At 32.7% G+C, this 20878-nt stretch overlaps 1 protein-coding gene across 3 annotated transcripts; it reads left to right on the top strand.

Moving 5' to 3' along the window:
• Positions 1–14: 14 nt before the first annotated feature.
• LOC141455798 (putative ATP-dependent RNA helicase TDRD12) lies at positions 15–20697 on the top strand. 3 transcript variants are annotated; one of them, XM_074131200.1, is made up of 26 exons: positions 15–136; positions 1724–3960; positions 5371–5497; positions 5863–6021; positions 6159–6308; positions 6544–6693; positions 6776–7019; positions 7957–8103; positions 8926–9113; positions 9200–9328; positions 9916–10061; positions 10149–10316; positions 10925–11087; positions 11305–11493; positions 12308–12506; positions 12613–12763; positions 12846–12956; positions 14164–14317; positions 14422–14544; positions 15022–15185; positions 15267–15480; positions 16183–16454; positions 17006–17130; positions 17708–17842; positions 18014–18184; positions 20001–20697. In XM_074131200.1, the coding sequence occupies exons 2-25, from the start codon at positions 1865–1867 to the stop codon at positions 18175–18177; spliced, it is 5868 nt and encodes a 1955-aa protein (XP_073987301.1). In that variant the 5' UTR covers positions 15–136; positions 1724–1864; the 3' UTR covers positions 18178–18184; positions 20001–20697. The 3 variants fall into 3 exon arrangements, with proteins under 3 accessions (XP_073987301.1, XP_073987302.1, XP_073987300.1); XM_074131201.1 differs by lacking the exon at positions 15–136 and adding an exon at positions 277–486 and having other exon boundaries at positions 18014–18180; XM_074131199.1 differs by lacking the exon at positions 15–136 and adding an exon at positions 277–486.
• The last annotated feature ends 181 nt before the right edge of the window (positions 20698–20878 follow it).

Here is a 20878-nt window from a genome sequence, read left to right as displayed (position 1 = left end):
TTTTAAATAAAAAAATTCTTACTCTGAATAAACAAACATAATTAAATTTATTCAACATATATTCCTCGATTAAGTGAATGTACTATATTAACGTAATAACACCTAACATGTAAGAAATGTGGTTGGAACGTAGAAGGTAATTTTCTATTTTTAAACTTCATTGTTGATTCAAACATAATTTCTTGTAATGTTAGAAAGAATTTCAGAAAGACATATTCCACGGCCAGCTCTACATTTGCACCTTCCCTTTGATAAATGCTATTCTTCCCGCGTTTCCATGCAACAACAGTTAAGGTTCATCGCGCGTATTATTTTGCTATTTGTTTAAGGTATAATTCAAATGAGTTTTGCTTAGCTGATTTTAGTTCACCCCAGTGATGTTACTTTTTCAATGTACAAATTAGATGAATGTTATTAAGTTTGTGAAGCTTAATTAAAACTGACCTGTAGGACAGTTATCTAGGGGTTCTTTACTAGTTGTAAAAGGTATTATACTTAAGAGATATTTTTACTTACATAACTTTCATTATTTCAGTAATATTAAAGATATAGCTTAAGCGATTCATATATTTTGTCATGCCTAGGCTTATGACTGAAACAAGGCCTAAGTTATCAGGGATGGGATCTAATATTTTAATATTTTGTTTTAGAGGTGTAGTGTTTTGCAACCCATACAGATCAATTGTGCCCCTTACTGGTGCTAAACCCGAGCACCCTACCCCTTTCTCCGAACTGAGATACTGGTACTGGGCGTAAGTACCAGGCCCAGCTTCTTCAGGTGTCCGTAAAGAAACCAGTCAGCTTGGGAAGCGTATTTTTACATCAGATTTCAGATTTAATTATCGGACTATATCTGTTATAATATTATCTATGTTTATTACTATTATAACTGATTATTTCACACTTTAATAAGACTCAGGCCTTCCTTAATACTGGGAGGTCAATCCAGAGCAGAGTTCTCTGCTGGTTTTCCTGTCACTCTTGAGATCGTCTTGGAGAAGCCTGTCGCTTATCCTAGTGACTGTTTAGGAAAGAGGCATGTTGCAGCGCTCACCCTTTTGATAGTATCGGCTTTCTCATTTCGTGCTACGCCCTTATGTCTGGGGCAAAATTTAATAATGAAATAAGTTGGCAAATTTTTCGTTCCCGAATCATTGGGTTTGATAAGGCATTCCAAAAATTGTTGAGCTGTCAACTTCTGAAACAAGCGTTTTAATGGTAACCTTGCTGTCGTATAGAGTCTTTGATTCCGATACTTCCTCTCGAGGTTAAATTTGACGCATCTTAATGCAAGAATGTTCGTTGAAAGATGCTATGACGTCCGCCCATTGGGTCCGAGTTACTGATAAAAACATTCTGACTCCAGTCGTTCCGATATTAATCACAATGAAGTTTAAAAACCAGCGTTAGAATAGAGGAGGAAATCCTTGAAAGAGCCAAGCCAGATTCTAACGAACGTTGAAGCCGGTAAGAGATACAGCGATAGATAAGCTCAGACGTGAACATCAGAGCATGCAAACTAGATTTCTTGGGGAATGCAGTACATTTCTTAAAAAAAATAGTTTTTAATGGGATTTCAGGATCTTTTTGAATCTACAATAGGGAACGATGGTCGAATTTTACATAATTATTTTAACTTTATTAATTACTATAGTTTAAATTTATAGCAGTTGTTTGAATATTTGGTTTATTAACAATAATATATTTGTATTACCTGTTTTAGACCGAAAACAAAAAGATGGTTGCCAATTATATTAAAAAACAAAAGATATGATTACATCTTTCTCCGGAAACATAATTTGTTTCAAAAGCGTCTCATACTTTCATCCGAACAATAGTGAAGTAATTAAAGAACTTAGCCATAATGGGAGATGCGTTCGAAAAGTCTTTCGTGGCTCAAGCAAGTTCAAGCAATAAACATACCATTAGTAAAAAAATTAGTGAAAAAACAAATTCTGATACCGTGAAGTATCTTCATTCCAGAAAAGATTTTCGTAGCAGTAATGATTGCTGTTCGGGACCGTGTTTTAATGCAGAAAATGCTGCAAATGATAAAATTAATGAGGAATTAGGGAATCCTTTCAAACAGCCATTAAATTTCAAAATTACTACGATCGGCAATGAGAGGAAAGTAGAAGCACCATCAGATATTCAGAAAGAAACTTTCAGACATGATGCTTCTGGATGCAATTATCTATCTTCGAATACTAGTGCTATAACCGATGAAACTTCGTATCTGGATAGGACAAGAGATATGACTGACAGCCACTATGGAAGAGGTTCAACAAACGAAGATTCATCTGTAATCACCAGAAAATCAAATGAAAAATTCCATTCAGATAGAATCGTTAAGAAGAAATCTTTTCCCCTTGGCAAGCTTTCACAAGGTGTGAAACGGGACTGGTACCCAAGCGCGTCAGTTCGTAATGATGCTTATTTGCATGTTCTTGACCAAAAAGAATCATTTGATCACACTTTTGAAAAGGTGAAAGGTAAAGGTGGGGCCGGAAGAGGATTTGTACACAAATATTTAAGTGATTGGTGTGATACTACGTTAAATGTTCAAACAGAACGAGAATCAAGTGCAAATAAGTTCGATCAAAGAGATTCTTCTGAATTGTGTATCCGAGAGATTGGTAGAGGTAGAGGTGTGTTAAAAAAGATAATAGTCAACCAAAATGTACAAGGAACAAAATCTGACGACAAATTAAAAAGTCATTGCGAAAGTTGCCTTCAGGAGGTCTCTACTCATAATGTTTCACCATTATTAGATGATGAGTTTTCCGATCCATCTTTCGAAGAAGTTCAGTCCAAAAGCGGTTTGTTGTACACAGGGCTTTTTAAAAAAACGAATAGCAAACCCTACCATCAAATTACACCAAACAAGGACTCTCAGAGTGAGGAGTGCTGTAGATTTTCTGAGAATGAACAGGATTCACAAAAAAAGCAAAATCCAATACCTACTTTTTCTCAAGAAGCGAAACTTCTAGCCTCTACGGAGAAGTTAAAAACTAAACAAGAAGAGGAACAAATTGCTTCCCAAACTACATCAGAACAAGCTACTTTAGATGAAGATCCAGTCACTTCTGATCAACCAGAGCAAGCGATTTCAGATGGGGGACTAAACAAAATTGAATATCTACCAAAACAAGTAGTTTTAGGAGAAGAAATAATTCAATCCAATACTCAATCAAAGCGAGTAACATTTGCACCCTTAGACATTCGAAATGTTTCAGGAGATACTGTGAATGTTTCTAAAGAGTCAGCAGATTTAAGTCTTAAAGAAAGAAGTGAGTGTAATGATTTACCGTCGTTGGTAAAAAGAGATTATGACATTGACAACAAGTCAAATTTTCAAAGAGCGATCGAAAATTTACATTCATCAAAAGAAGTGGTACAAGCTACAAGAGCAGAATGTATTTCTACACTTTTACAGCAAAAAAACAACCCCCATTTAAATGATATAACTGTTAGTGATGAAGAAACCACTTCATCTAGTGCGCATTGGTGTAAATCAAAACCACCGTCAAGTATGGGAACAGGCATGTTATCTACACTTTACTCGAATGTAATGCAGAAAGAAGAAGAGGTAGCTTTGCAATCTAATAGAATGGACGAGTCAGCAGCAACACCAGAAGATGAAACAGAATCACAATGCAGCTTCACGAATGAAAACTGTAAAGTAACAAGTTCTGAATTATCGCCGAATAAAGAGGGTAATGTTCAAGTTCAAAAAAATGAACTGATAGATGAAGATATCATTCTCCTACCTAGTGAGAAAAAGAATGAAATTCAAGAAAATAACGATTGTTCGGGAAATTTACTTAATAATAGTATCAATTCTACTAGTTCTGCAGGACTAATAGAATCAATTCATGATATTAGTGCTAATGGGACCACATCAGCTAGTGATTTAAACAGAGATTCTGATGAAAGCTTTGACAGTTTCAGAGTACAAAGGTAAGATTGTTTTCAGTTTTGCAATGATATAATTTTTATTCTTCAAAGTTTTCGACATTTGAGGTCTTCAAAGGTTTATACTATAATCCTTCTATCTAAGTTGCAACATCGTTTGCCTACTCTTCCATTAGTCCATTGCCTCCTCAGCCTGATCTCTAAGTGTCCTCTGGGTCTTCCCCCAGTCTTCGACGATCTACTTTGCTGACGATCACCATAGATAATCTTACAGAACTATTCTCTTCACATAATGTAATCTCAGATTCTGGGGAAGTATTCTTTGTTGAGATCATTAATTAGACCCTGAAGGGCGTCACCCCTGTGATTAAACATTTATCTCAGGCCTTTAGAGTAGTACGAAATCGGAGTAGCAGCTTTGGATGATTACTCCCGTAGTCATCTTACTCTTTCCACCATTATCTTCTCTAAATATTCTAGTGAAGCTTCCTCTAAGAGGATTCTAGGTAAGGTACGTATATTCCTACAAATGGTAACCTTGGCTCTCCACCCACGCCATGCCCCCATAGATTAAATAGATGAACCCCATGAACAAAAGGGAACGAAACCCTCTATGGAAGTAGTAGGAAGTCGGGTACTCTCTGTTGACCCTTGCTTTCCATCTCCCAAAGCCGTGCTCAGATTCCAAAATTGGTCCCAAATTAAGGATTGGGAGTATTTTAAGTAGGGCATTCATCCCTTCATTCCTGATAACCATCTAGAATGTCAAGAAAAAGAAATTAAAAAAACCAGGAAGTCAACAGATTGGGATGACCTTTTCCTAGAAGCTTTGACCCCTAAGCGAAGAGAGAGAGAGAGTGCCCTCCTCCTCTACCCGAAATTTACGAAGACTTCCCTAGTACGTCAAAATATGATCCAAAATCCACGTTACTTCTGTACCTTGAGGCTCCATATTAACCATTTCTCCACTACTTCCGGATCACAAATTGCCAAGAATTAGGCTAGGGAGTGCAAAAGAAAAAAGGGAACAGCAGTGAGATACCTCATCCCTGAAGCCATATACTCCCTTCCATCTTCCCAAACACCTCTCCCAGATAATTCCCTTTATCCAGCTTTCAACAAGAGCAGAGGGGTAAGATTAAGAACTATTTTTATTCCTGATAGCTTGCTCTTTGGAGAGCAGTTGTCTGAGAAGCATCACGTCGAGATTGAAATCAAATGCCTCCCTCCCATTCTTCTTACAACCTCACATTCTAACCCTATTTTTTGTCAAACTCATTATTTATCCTATCTTTTTTTTTACGCACCTTTTCTAGTAATCCATTTCTACTGAACTTTTGTTTGTGCAAATGTTAGAAGTATCTGACCACGATATAAGAAATCCTTCTCTATATCTCTGTTTATTACGCATGCATTCTCATGAGCTTTATTTAATTTTGAGAATGTTTGTTCCAGTATAAATTCGTTCCGTGAAGATATGCTGTCTAAAATTCATTCAACCGGAAGCATCATTCATGGCGATATTCAAATCAGTCTGGTGTCGAAAATTTATGATTTCAATTTTCATAACCTAATTATCAAGGTATTTATTATGTTAATTACTTCCTAAATAAAAAATTATTGAAATTAATCATAAATATATGCAGATTATGTACAGAGCTAATTCAAAAACATGTTGCAACGCCTTTTATTGAAGTATTTCTGATGAAATAGCTTGTCATATGGACGGAATCTAGTAAGATTCTCACGCAGAGATCTCTGGTTCAAATTTAACGGTCAAGGTGCTTCTTACATCTCACTGTCCGATGTGCTTTCTGTATCGAGAGCACAGTTTGGAGGCCGACAATGCACTGAAAAAATATCCGGGCACCTCAAAAAAAAAAGTTAACCATCTTCTAGAGGAAAGTCATACTTATCTTGTACATATTTCTTTTTTTTTCGTTTCAGAATTTACAGTATAGGAAAATAATAGATTTGGCTCGCTCTCAAATGTTGTCCTTTCCTATTGTGGCTAATGAAAGAAATTTAGTGCTGATTGGTCCTCCGCGAACAAAGAAAACATCTGGTTGGTTAATTCCAGTATTGAACAGCTTGTTAAATGATAAGGTAAAGAACAGTGTTAAAAACGACTAGTTATGGAAATTCTATTTTGTTATTTTCGCCCTTTTCTGTTGTATAAATATGTTGTTTTGCATGTTACTTTATTATATTGTTTCTTTGTTGTACAAAATTCCATATTGCAGCGTGATGAACCTCTGAACAGCCCTAAATGCATAATACTTGCGCCAGGATCACATAGAGTACGACACATAGCTCGATTATGCTCTGCATATGTTGGAGCAAAATTAATTACCATAGCAACTCATGGCGGAGGTTTGGAATTAGAGAGAAAGGTTATTTTAATGTTTAAAATTTGTATTATTCGTTTCTAAAACATTTATGAATCTGTGTCCTGAAATCTAAAGGACATTTCAACCTTAATCATTTACTTTAGAGGAATGTAATATTTTTATATAACCTTAAGTTGCCCTAGTGAAAATTATTTTGAGTTAAAAATTTGTATTTCACGAACGTCTTCTGTCTCCAAAGCTTCAACTGCTTAAAAATACTATTTTGTCTGCTTCTTAGGATGAGCTACTTTCTGGTGTCGACATTCTTATTTCAACGCCAAGATGTTGTTTAAGACTGTTTCAATGTAAATATATAATTATACCAAATAGGTTGAGATATTTCATCTTAGACAGTGCTGAAGACATGCTTAAGATGTTTTCACGAGAGGTTAGCAAGATTAATTAATGTTTGTTTGAAACTTTTTTGTTTTATCATTTATATACGTAGGATAATTGTTTTTTTCTTGTAGATAACACTGTTTAAAAATGGATTAGACAACTTAACTAAAATGAGAGAAATATTTGCCGAAGATAGTAGGCTTCAAATAATAGTGGCTGGTACAATGTGGACTGAACAAATAGAAGATATCGCATTAAAATGGATGAAAAATCCAGTAATTTGTATCACATCTTATTTAGAGGCAGCTATTTATTCACTTGTTAATTTCAAACTAAATATTACTACAACAGAGGAAAAAATTGCAAGCCTGATTGGTGTGTTCTCTTTTACCACTTTTTACTTTTTTAAAAGGGGAAGGGTGTACCAGTTCAGAAGAGGTTATTAGTTTTTCATGTGGAGTTCCTAATACATTCATTTCCATCAAGCATTCATAGCTTATTTCTCGGAAGTAGCAGTTTACTGCGAGAAGGTATTGCCAAAAAGCTGTTAACGCATAAAGAAGGTAAGGTCGATGAGAAGACAAGATCTCGTCGCATTCTGTCCCGTCAATTTTAATGAGAAAGACAAAAATTTCATTGAGGGTGGGTAAACGTAAAACGTTGCACTCAAAATCCCCAATGCCACTTTCTGTTGAAGATAGTCCTGATGGTAGGAATGTGTCCTTCAGATTAAAATATTGCAATCTACGTAGGAACGTAATTGATTTTTTGTTTCTGACATCATTCATTTTGGGATCATGGCCTAATGGGTTAATACCCCGTCCAATATTTTCGATTATGCACTCATCCTTGACTCCCTATCTCCTTTCTACCTCATATCGAGGGTAAAACCTTTCTTTTTCCATTTTCAGGGATTTCATTCTTTCTGTTAAAAAAAAAAAGTGTCCCTAGATTGAATCTAAGTAATATTCTACATGTTAGATGGGGTTCATTTTAAATCTTGCTTTGTGACTAATCCTACTAATCTACAACAAAGTTTATACAAAATTAAGTAATTTATTTATGAAAGAGATTCATGATTGTAAACATATCCAAGATGTGAGAGCATTGCTAGACTAGTAGATATATTCTGTTATTACTATCCTAGTAATGCTCTCGTATCCTTTTCCAAATCTTATAAGGATTTCGGCAGATTACAAAACTTTCCTTAAAAGTGTGGAGTAAAAGTGAAGCGTTTTCAGACATTTTGCTTATTTTTGTTATTTCAGTTACGTTCCTAATTTTAGTCACTACATCTTCATTTTATTTTCAGAAATGATTTCGAATAAAACCAGCGTCAGAACAGTAGTAGTATGTTGTAGCACAGAGGAATCTAAACAGCTACGTACAAAGCTGCAAACGTTAGTTTGCAGGACAGTAATGGTTGCCCACGAAGGAATCCATCACACCCTTATACCAGGTATAAAACTATTAACTCAATTGATTAAACTGCTTTAAAAACTACTAGTTTTTATTGAATCGCTTTGTAAGGAAGTTAAATTTTCTATTATTAATGTGTTTTAGTATGAAACTGTACTTTAGTTCTCCCATTTGATTGTATTATATCATACTGTTTCATGTTAAACTAAACAATCTTGAAGGAAATAACTTAAAAGAACGTAAGAACAGTAAAACTGCCTATTAAGGCGTAAATAATTTTAGAGAAAAGAACATTCATATTAACATTATTTCGATTGAAGAATGGTCATAATTTTTTAAGCTACTTTGTCTAACGTTATGGTAATTTCTTTATCGTTACCCACATTTACTGGATTTGCGTTAATGATATGGGTGTCGATGCTCCAAGAAAAAAAATTATCGTTGTACTATAAAAAAAAAAAAAAAATTGTAACATTTATTATTGTACATTTTCTATTTCAGTACCTCGGAGGTACACATTATGTCACATTTTTTAATTTTTTACAGAAGAGCAAATGAAAGGTTTCTTTCGCGGTTTTTTCTTATTTATAAGGCCACGGAAGTTATTTTGCTTAAATCTTTGGTCGCTAATAAGTAACATAGATGCACGTTAACAGATGGTTGTGTAATAAAAAACAATAATTTTGTATTAGAAAGATTAAAAAAATAAATTTTGAAAAAATGGGCTTACTGCTGTATACCTCCGAGGTACTGATTAAAAAAAAAAAAAAATTGTTGCATTTTGAGTTCTGATTAAATTAGAAAGTTTATATTCAATTTTTAAATTCTTCAGATCAAGTTAATGTCCTTTATTTTTATGCAGAGATTCGTCGTACGTGGCCCTTAGAAGAAGCACCAATTTTAATATGTACAGATGGAGTACTTCAAGAAATGGACATGAGTAATGCTAAATGGTTAATACATTATAGTGTACCGAATAATAAAACCGATTTTCGAGAGAGATTCAGATTTATAAAAGATTCATTCATGGATAGAGTGAAGACAGATACCGTATGTAACGTCTTATCTTGCTTCAATTTTTTTATTTTTTTTTGAATTGTCATAGATTTATACAATTTATTTATTTATTTATCTAGAAAGAACGCCCTAATTGTGAAGTCGATATATTTATTGATGAAAATTCAAAACGTTTTCTACCAAAAATTTTAGAAATGATGAATAGATTAAAGTTGGCGATTTCTGAAGAACTGATAATTCAGGCTCAGGTAACTGTGGTGATCTTGAAACGTTTCTGTTTTTTGCGTTTCGTTTATTTATTTTTGAATTAAGGGTAAAAGGTTGATTGCTCTAAATTTTTTTACAATTTTGCCCAATAAGCAGTGGACTAATCATTTCTTCAGGTTCGTCCCTTCCTGTACTCTGTAGTAATAACGGTTCTTGAACATATTCAACGCTTTAATTCAGCAAATTAGTTGATGTAATCAGTTAATAATGTTATTGCTTAATAAAACCCTTCAACAGTTAACGATTATTTGTAACCCTTCTATGTGATTAACCCGGAACCCCCATGTGTGTGTGTCCTGCGCATTTTACTGAACTATAGTTTAATATTTAATGAAACGAAAGTATGGGTATCTGCTCAAAGTAGATCACCATCTTTTAATGCAGTACTAAACAACTATTTAGTGGTCTCTTGATGCTGTCATGATTTTTGGCCCTCAAAATCCGTGATCTTTTAAAACCAGAAATCTTCTCTTGAAGAGAGTGTTGATCAACTGACTCCTTCTCATTTCCTTAAAGTTTGTGATGCCATTATTTATTTATTTTGTATTTGTTTAATTATTATTCTTAGGAAATAGACAAGTTAAAAGAAATGGAGAAATGTAATGTAAGGTTCTGCGAAAATATTTTACAATTTGGACAGTGTTGGAAGTCGTATTGCAAAATGCGACACTTAATTATACCCTCAAAGGATGTTTCGCAACTTGAAACGCCAATGTAATTGTATACTTTTTATTTTTTTCATACAGAGTTAATAGTTAGCTGAAGTTAGTTTTATTTATTTATTTCTTTTTTTTGTTTCAGAAAAAGTTTCGTAACGTTGAATATACTTGAAGTAATTTCACCAACGCATCTAATTGGCAGGATAATTTCGTATTCACAAAAACTGTTTTCTGAAGAAACCCTACTACATTCTAAATTTCTACAGATTACTTTACAGCTTGCTGAATTTTATGCAGATAATGCAAATAGGTCTGTTCAATTTTAGAGTTTTCTAAGCAATCTGATGGTTTTTGTCAATATTTATTTGCCATAAAAGCGAATTCATTGAACAGTTTTTATAACTTCGAAATTTTAGTGATTGCAATGATTATCTAAACTTACCATTTTTATCAACATGAAATATTAGGTAACCCTAATGTTTGATTTGATTTGGGGGTAGTTCTGGTACAATGACAATTTTGTTTGATTGGTTTCTGTACAAGTTCAAAGCAGCAGCAAAGATTGGGGCGCAAAGTTCATAATTTTAAGGTACTGTAGTATCCACCTTGTAATTGGATAGAGTACACATTCTAGATTCGTTTTAAAAAAAATTTTTAGTTAGAAGTTTAATATTGTAGTAAGAGAAAGTTTTGAGTGTATCAGAAATTATTGATTGAGTGGTTAAAATGATTTTATTTACACTTTAATGAGGGTCTTAGATTAAACACTAAAAATGGAAGGCAATATTTTAAGAAAACTTCTAAATTAAATGTTGTAAGAAAATATCATTTGTGATTGCCAAACCAGATTTCTTTTTTAGCGTAGAGATAATCTGTCGTAAAGATACAAAATATGATCTGGATATTTATTGCTCCTAGATGTGTACATGGACGACCCATGATTGGAGATGTTGTGGCAATTCAGAGAGATGAAAATTTTGCGAGAGGAAAAATAATTGACATAATAGAACGAGATAGTAAATGTACTGCAAATAAAGTTAATGTGTACCTTCTAGACTGGGGAACATACATAACTGAAGAGGTTGGTAATTTCTTTCTGTTGAGACAAATGAAATGTATAATTTGATAAATTCTGAAAACTGTATTAGCTGAACGGATATAACCTTAAACCTTTTTTGTATTGCTATATCTCGCTTACAACTCTCAAATGATGAATGAATGTGAAAGTACAACCTTACAAACCTTTTAATCAAGGGTATTGCAAATAACATAGTATTTTTTCTCTTTTCATATATCAGGTAGAAAAGATTTTAAGCCTACCTCTTGATCTACAAGTATTACCCGGAGAAGCAGTAAATATCTATATTACAGGCTTGCTTCCACTTGACTTAGATCGTTGTTGGAGTTATACGGCAACTAAATTTATAAAAGAGAGAGTTATGGAGTATCAAAATGATGACTATCGCGATGTTACCATTGTTGGACAGGTAAGAAAACTTTCTAAAACGTTGCTTACAAATTATTAAAGAATATAAACGAATAAGTCAAAGTTTATTTTTAGAACATTTATATCAATTATATTAGAACAATATTATATTACCTACATTTTTTAACTATTACCTCTAAAGGAATATGCACTTCGAAATTACTATTTTCCACTTTCCTGTTGATCAAACATACAATACTTAGGCAAAGGTTATTACATATGTATTAGTAGCTGATTAGGAAGGAGGTTCGCTGTTAGAGCAGAGAAAATCAGTGTTTAATAAATTTTTGATTATATTGTGTTCTTTTTATGTAAATGGCAAGTATTATTAATTCATTGTCATCTTAATTCAGCATTAAGCCGATTATGACAACATTTTAGAATATTTTATGTTTACGTATTTTATTTTGTAACTTCTCACATCCTCCGTAAAAAACTTCCACTTTCCTGGGTGGAACAGCTGATTTATAAAAATTAACTCAGTATGTATAATTTGATAAATTCGGAATCTGTATTAGCTGAGCGGATATAACCTTAAACCTTTTTTGTATTGCGATATCTCGCTTACAACTCTCGAATGAATGAATGAATGTGTTTATAAAAAAAATGAAAATACAACCTTACAAATACAACTCTCGATGTTCATCTTGAAATGTGTTAGTGAAATGTACTGTGAATTATGTTAAATATCCCTCTCTCTCCTGGTGGAGGCAGTTGGACTAACATCTGCCTAAAAAATAGACATCATTAAAAAAAAAAATCTCAGCACTAGGTGCTTTAAGCGAAATTGAATCTCAGTTAGATAAAATTTACAGGTGGAATTGATTATTGGCAGAGATTTATTGTTGGATAAATTGTTGTTCTATGAAGAACCTCCTGAAGGATGTCCACCTTGGTTGATTGAATCTTTTAGACAGTTAATAATATCTGCGAATTTTGGAATTTATAATCCTAAACATAAGGATCTACTGAAAAAGTTAGCATGGGAGACTGGAATTTCAGTAGCAGAGGAAGGTATTGATTTTTATTAATATCATCAGACTGGGACAAAAAGATGCTTTGAATTGATGGAGTAAAATTTGAACTTTAGCAGTTTAATATGAACTATTTGTAATTTTAGTTGTAAAGAAAGAAGAGAGAATTGTGTCACAGCCAAGCTATGAAGTAAATCGTTGGGCGTTCCTAACTAAAGACAGTGATCATCTAGTCTATGTTATAGTCGCTGAAGATATTGATGTATTCTTTGTTAGATTAATCAAATTTCAATCTTGGTAACAGAAATGCAGACTTTGTATTATTGAATTTGTTTCTATTGCATTTATTAATATTAATTTTTAAATGTTTGTTTTTTAGTTTGGATATATTGGAGAAGGATTTAAAATCAGCACTATTGAAGGAAATGATAATGCTGGATGAATTTAATGTAGGAACTGTTTGTGCTGTTTTAGATCCTGGACGAGACACGTGAGTATAATCTGAGGGCACTTTGGAACAGATGTACTTTTCCTTATTTAAAAAATGGCTTGCCTCTCTAGAACCAATCCTTTATGGATACGCCAGTGTCATTTGGATTTTGTTAGCTGAGAAAGGGAAATTATTGGAATGTACAATTTTGCCACCAGGCAAAGTAATGTACTAAGAAGAGCATACATTTTAAAAACAACAGTTTGAAGTGCAATAATTTGAGCTTAAACGTTAATGTACCCAAATGATTTATTTAACCTAGTAAAAAAAATCCCTTAATTTCAAAAAAGCATATTTAAGTCATTAAGTGTTGATTAGTTAAAAATTATTTGTGAGATTCGGTATAAATAAATTGTAAAAGAACAAACGTTTTGACTTAAATTAACATTTATTACACCCGCACAATTTCTACATAAAAATCTTTTATGTATACTTTTAGGCTTTGGGAAATATACCAAACATTGCCATTTATGCCTAATCTCACAAATAATTTTAAAATAATTATTACTGATGGCTGATTTATCAGTTTATGTTTACATCACAACATAAGCTTGTAGGACAAAATTATTTGTTAACTTATTACCATTGCTTTTTATTCTTTGAGCTCACTACGAACTGTAGTGCCTATATCACCTGGTATGTACCGGTACCACCTATGTACGAGTATGTATATCACCCGGTTATGCAACAATAACTTGCAGTAGCCATTCAAAGTTAATTAGAATGGTCAAAATTGTTGTCCTTGCAGAGGTAGTATTATTTTTTCCTTTCCCTTACTACTGTTAAGAAAAAATATTGCGATCGAATTTTTTGTATATATTTTTTTTCAACGAAAATACTGCTTGAGACCCTCCCCCCGCCTTAGAGAACCCAAAAAATGTCTAAACAACGCTGCCAAAAAAAACAGGAATTTAGTATTTAGTTATTTCCTCAGAACCTATTGCTTCTGGTTGAAACATTTTTTCGTGAAATTGATTTTAGGAAGTTCCGGAAGAGGGTGGGTGGTATACGCGCTCCTTTCTAATGTATTATTTATTGCAAAAATTCTGAGTTTCTAGAAAAATTTGAAGAATTTTTTACAATTTTGATATGAATGGTAGTAAGTTAAAGCCACATAAATATTACTCATCTAATTGTTAATTCGCAAAATTATTTTGAATTAAGTGGGTTTTGTGAGAGAAATATTCCTTCCTTTCTTTTGATTTAGATTCATTCGTGGAATGATCATAGAACCGCTTGAATTGATTGATGTTTTGTCAGAAGTTGAAGTAAGGTTTCTTGATTATGGAGAAAGGTTGGTGTTTCGAAAATCTGAAGTTTGCAAACTGCCTCAAGGCTTTGTCAACCGATTACCTTTTCAGGTAACTTAATATCGATCTCTTAAAAAAGAACTTGAGCTTAACTTTTTTTTGCTTTGCTTTCCTTGATTTATAAAATTAACTATATTGATTTGTTCACATTGCAGGCAATAGAGTGTGGTTTAGCAGGTATAAAAGCAGTATCTGGGGAAGAAGGAACCAAGGAAGCATTAAATAGCTTTGATGATTTAACTACAACTGGAGACAATTTAAGTTCTTTGTCCCTTAAGGTAATTATTGTTATTTTTTAATTGTACTAAATAATTGGTTGGACTGTGCAGAGATGTGGCAAGAGTATTACAAAATGTCCTAGAAAGATTTGTAAAAATTAAAAAAATTATATAAGTAATATTTTGGTGAAAAGAAGAGAGAAAAACTGAAAATGGAAGAAATTCAATTCGATGATATTAAGGTGCTTTTCAACAAACTATAGAAATAAAAGGAAGAAAAAAGTGTGTCAATTCACTGTAAGATTGGTTTCATTAGTTATTTTCTCTTCACTAGGTGCAAGGAAGAACATTAATAAACACGCAATAGGTATCCCGTTTTTAACTGAATGTAATTTAGCCTAGGTAAATGTTTTTACACTAGGTAATGATGTAATTAGTGTTTCTGTACCAAATTTTATCAAAAGATGTTAGTAAGGTGTTTATTGAATTGAGATGGAATTTTGTTGTAAAGAAGTACATATGTAATTCTGCTATTAGGTAATTGAAATAAAGAAGGTTGCGAAAACGATTGGTGATTCTCATTACGATGTTGTTTTGATAAATACTAATGGTGAACACGACATTATAATCAATGAAGAAATAGTCAATCTTGGTCTTGCAGAATGGGAAGAAGATATGAAGGAAATAGTTTCGAACGTTAGGTACTTTATTTTACAGTCATTCAATAAGTTTAATATTATTAAAGTATTTCTTTTTAATTAAACCATTTAAAATGCTTTCAGAAAGCAACAACTAGCTCAAAAATTAAAAGCGGAAACCGCAAATTCTGAAGATGAAATTTCGGAAAACCAGAATTGCTCTTACACTGCAGTGGCGAAATTGCCGCCAAACAATGTAGAAAGTAATATTTTTATTTTTGATGGAGAACAGAGAGACCTCGATCAATTTGAATTTGTAGGCGATTATGAAGAATTCCTGCCATCTTTTTTTTCGAAAGTGTGTTGATTTTTTTTCCTTTTCTTTTTATACTTTTATTTTCTCTTATCTTCAAGTAAGTGTATTTAATAGATTTTTGAAGATACAGCTTAGCATCTTAGAAGGGTATTTGGCAATATTTAGAGCATAAGTTCATGGAAATAAAAAAATAAATAAATTTTCTGGTTGGAAAAGTCATAATTGTTGCTTGTAGATGAAATATGTGGAAAGGGTGTGGTGTGGTAAAAAAAGCCAATTGCAAATTGAAATTTGATGCGAAAATTGCAGCCTTGTTTTTTCGTATCGTATTTTCGAAAAAACGTATTTTCTGCTGAGTAAAGTCCGAAAGAGTCAACTTCGAATCTTCTAAACTTGTTGGCAGAGTCCTGTGTCTTTTCAGAATACTTTATGAAATAAATTATTTATCATTTATTATATTTACAACATTGATTGTGCTCTTCATGTTGCGAATTGTTAGTTTTGCCCGAAGCATGTTGCAGTGTGGTTTGCCTCCTTCTTTACTATTTCATAATTTTCTTACTTTCTGCATTCATTTCTATTTTTCACCCTTGTCCTCTTTTCTTAACAAAAGTTTTCTTATACAAAATTCCTGAACACAACTGAATCCCGAGTGTTAATATAAGAATAGCATTAAAATGAATAAGTAAGTTATTTTTAGTTATTTATGTTTCAAGAAATATATATTTTAGAATTTTATTTCAGTTTATTAAACCACCACCAGCTGTTGAAATCAAAGAAATTACTGAACCCGAACAGAAAGAAGAAACTTCGGAGTTTAACGTTAGCAATGAAAGTGATGAATTACTTCAAGCAAATGATAATATATATAACATAGAATGTTTCTTACAAAGAGCAAACATTTTTTCTCCGACAGTTCATTGGCGACAGTCAACCAACTATGTATGGATAAAGATATTGTTGCCTGATGTAAAAAGTTTTAAAATGGAATGGACCACGTGTTACATAAACTTTCAGTAAGTATAAAATTGAAAATGTAGTCCTCAGAGCTGGGTATCGCTGATTTTATCTGTAATTGCATGCATGTTTATTGATATCCCTTAACATTTTCAGTATGATTAGAACATTGTCTTTAATTTAACAAAGATTGTTTCCCAGTACAAATGAACTGAGCTGTGTTTTCTGCTCTAAATTCTCGCCCCCAGCGGTAAAAATAAACTCCAAATTTACAGTTCTAAAACATCACCTGTTCACAAAACATACATTCTTAAAAACGGTATAATTTTAATTCTAAAATTTCAAATAATAGTTAATTTATTCCATTTTGCCGTCCTTTGCAATGCATGAGTTGCAGCGTAGGTAAGCCGCTGTGAGGTAGAACAGCTAGAAATGTACAGCATGACAACTTCGTAAAATTATTGGAATTGAATAGAGTTACCCGACACCAGGGTCATTGTTATTGTTATTATTGTAATAAAGCACTTTTAGTCACAAATGCCATCCTTTTTTTTTTAATGTTATGTATTTTTTGATGTGCGGTTAAATACAATAACAATTTTCATTTAAGGACCACGCAAGAAGATAGATTATATTTTGTGGACGTAGATCTTTTCGGGCCAATCAATCCGGACACTGTAATGCACAAAATGACAGGCCTTTATTTTGAGATCAGATTATCTAAGTTACTAACAGGTAATTCACTTTAAATTAACTATTTTTATTGTGCTTTGCTTTTTAATTTTTAGCTAGTTATTCTTAAACACGACTTCTTAACTTCCCTTCAAAATATCAGCATTAAACTTTATGTTGATGACGCAATAGCATTCGTTCTGAAAAACAAATGAAATTCCACTGATATTTCGCCCTCCTGAGGTCATCACCAGTTTAATGTTTCATCATAATATATCATTGAAGTACTGCTTTAATTTTTTTAAGTTACACTTTAGTACTCTTGTCCAATTTTTATTTAATTTATTATGTACTATTTAATTTGTTAAAATTACTCAAAGTGATTAAAAGTATGGAATGTGCAAAGCAGAAAGAATTTAATGTTGATTTTACACCTCATTTACTTTAATTTTTTTTTATGAAATAAAAATTAAAGAAAATTAACGTTCATTTGTTCACTTAATGATACAATAATTACTTTTTCTAACTGTTATCCATCTTCTCCTGTGAAAAAAAATCATTCATTACCAGTCCAGCTTCATAGAAGCGGTTACTTCAGTTTTAATTGAACGTTGGTTTGTAATCGAAATGAAATTTTTAGGACATTATTGGCCACGATTATTTTACACAAACATAAAACCAAGAGGCATCATACATGATCCTGATAAAGTTGCCCTGCAAGAAGATGAATATGAGAAAGAGGATAAGAGTCTGATTCCCTCTTATATAGCAAGAAGTAAGTAACATTTTTTGATGAAAAACCGTACCAATATTGGCCTATTTCGAGTGATTTGGTCATTTTTACAAAGGAGAAATTGAGTCGCTTAGTTACTGACTGTGAAAATTTAAATAAATCTAATGCTGTGCATTTGCTTATATAATGTTTATATTACTATATTTTTTTCAGGTGAAACGAGTGAATCAGAAGGTGTTAAACAAATTATTAGTAAATTACCTACAAAATTCAATCATAATGCATTGGAAGAAGACGGTTCTGCGTCTTCCGAAGAATCAGATATAGATGTTTTTAGCCCGATTCCGGACGCCTTGGATAATGTCTTTGATGACTAATTCGTAAGTAAGAAAAGTTTTTATCTCATTTAGTTATTCTAAACAATGTATAATTTAGTAGTGACTTACATATAAAAGTAATTGCCAAAAATAAATAAATAATAGAAGTGAAAAGCGAAAAAACCACAACGTTAAACGTGTAGAATACGTTGATGCAAATAGAACTTTTCTTCTTCTTCTTAATCAATCCTCGTTTACCTTTCAGTGTCGAGATTCCTCGCCTAGTCGTAACCTTCAAAAATCCATTCGTCATTCTTGTGTTACTTGTAATCTATAAATTTTCAGTCGTATGAGGGATTGTCCCATAGCAACCTATCCTGATAGAGGGGCTGCCTCCTTATGGCTATTAGGCTAACCATATCTCCTTAGGGACGGTAGCCCTAAGTTGTGTACTGTCTGTACCTTGTCTATAGTGTAGGAGTGTTAGTGGATATGTTTAGTGTACTGTTCTGGTGAGTGTGCATGTGCATGGTGTACTGAGCTCAGGTTACCCCGTGAGGTTGCTACTCCTCAAGTAGCTGCATGCAATAGCTACTCCTTGCGGGGTAGAACTTTTCTTCTAGATCAAAAACGTCGTCTCACTAGTTGAATTAGTAAGTGAAAAGTTGGCGTGCTGATTCTAACACTTTTGTAGGATTTGTTCAACCACGAATCTCCTACGGATCAACTAACTAGTTATTCTAGTTTGGTAAAGGTTTCTCAGCTAAAGTACAAGACCCATATTCCAATTCCAAAGACTTACCCAATGTGTAAATCATATGTGACCACTAACAGAACCTATTATAAGCAAACAATTTTCTTGCTTATTCTGCAGATCTATCCAATTTCTCACTGTACGTTCAGCAACCATGATTCTATACTCATTAACCCTCGTCATCATTTGCGTTTTGACCATGGCGATGGGGAGCAGAATTTGGAATCTTAAATGCCGGGATCCCACAAAGGGCATCAAGAATTAAAAATGTTGTGCGTGTGGTTTGGTACTTCCCTTTCCCAAGAACATATTTATCCAACTCAAACCCATCCTCGCTCGAATTGTTACATGAGATGAAACTGCTATTATGCTTATTTCCGCTACAGAGAGGAATGGTTAGTAAGCCCATTCAGGAACCCAAAAAAAGACTTCATCCTCAGAAAATTATGGAGCGTGTCTGATAGGGCCCGAAAACATTATTTAATGCGAAATGCTGTCAAGGAATGAATACGGCATTGTGTTGTCGCTAAATGTTTTGACGAGTATTTCATACAAAAGATGCTCACAATACAATTGTACTAGTTAACTAGAATGTATTGATGTCGAAATAATTATCATGGAATAGGCAAACCATTTTTAATTGTCCTTAACAAGAGGAAACCCATCGCACTTACACGCAAGTATTTTTTGGTGTGTGCTCGCATCCCTGCAGAAAGACTATCTTTTAGGCACAATCACACAACTTTAAAATATTGATATTTGCTACAATTGTGCTAGTTGTATTAAACAACTGTTCATTCTTCATTTGACCTGAGAATACTCTTCCGCAAAAGAAAAAAAAAAATTTACAGAAGTTATACATCAATTTGGTTTAAAATTTAACGTGATTCTAAGAAGGTTCGGATCCCAAGTGTAGGAACCTTTATTTTCGTGTTAAAGTGTACCGTCAGGCAAGTTCAATCTCAACATATCCAGGTGAGAGTTTTTAGGAGTTTCGAATAACGTAGATCTAGGGTTTTTAGACCAACAATAATGCTTACAATCATTTACAGTTGAAGATAAATAGTCACATATTCCTAACTTCGTCATATCTTTGTCTGTTAATGTTTCTAATTCCCTTATTTTCTAGGTAAACCGAATCTCAAATGTACATATAGATTTCACTTAAAATCCAAGCGAAGTGCAATCGAAAAGGACAAGTGTGTAGATATGCTGAACACTGATTCAGAGCAATTATGTCCATTAATTGGTGGTATATAAAGTTTACGAAGATTATTTGTATAATTGTACAAATAGTTTTTTTTATTTTTTGTAAGTTTATTGTAATATATTTATACAAAAAGTTACCTGACTTTTACATTTTATAAAAAATAAAGTTTTTAAAAAGAGGAACTGTTCATAACAGACTGAGTTTATTATTGTTGGATTAATGTAGATTAGCAAAGCATTATAAAATTATATTTAGTTAAAGACAGTTGATATTTTGTTTATAGTTCATTCATTTAGCTTCCTTCAATAAACGAAATTGAAAAGATTGAAGTGTTGCCTTGTTGCACTAAATAATTTCTGGATATTAATAAAAAATTTAATGTAAATTACGATTTTTCCACTTTAATAAAACAAAATAGTTAAACCATTGATAGTGCTGATTTTTACCATCACAATAAATTATTTTCATTAGAAATATAGTAATAGCAAAATTTGGGAATGTTTTTCCTGTACTAAATTGATTATTCTTTCTTTAAAACAGATTTTGAAGTGTAAAGATGTATTTTTTATATTTTCTAATGTATCCCATGTTGATAAAAATAAATGATCAAAATTTATTTGTCTTAACTTTTAATTAAAATTAATTTCAATTTTAAACCTAAGTAGAGGGAATATAATTCATAGCAATATGAGAAAGGGATTGACGGCCGTCATATCACACTTAAGAATATAACAGCACATGAGCATGCACAATAGAAGGTCCAAAAGGATCAGCGACCAAGTGGAGGCATCTATGTC

This window comes from Rhodnius prolixus, unplaced genomic scaffold, assembly GCF_049639745.1.
Source record: "Rhodnius prolixus isolate KJV_2025 unplaced genomic scaffold, Rpr scaffold_4, whole genome shotgun sequence".
Lineage (NCBI taxonomy): Eukaryota > Metazoa > Arthropoda > Insecta > Hemiptera > Reduviidae > Rhodnius > Rhodnius prolixus.
This window is presented reverse-complemented; position numbering and strand designations above follow the sequence as displayed.

Excerpts from the sequence above, each read along its gene's own strand:
- LOC141455798 (XM_074131200.1), top strand. The coding sequence starts at position 1,865 with ATGGGAGATGCGTTCGAAAAGTCTTTCGTGGCTCAAGCAAGTTCAAGC. Across the intron at positions 10,317-10,924 it reads TATGCAGATAATGCAAATAG|ATGTGTACATGGACGACCCA; the intron begins GTCTGTTCAATT and ends TATTGCTCCTAG. Across the intron at positions 16,455-17,005 it reads ACGTGTTACATAAACTTTCA|GACCACGCAAGAAGATAGAT; the intron begins GTAAGTATAAAA and ends TTTTCATTTAAG.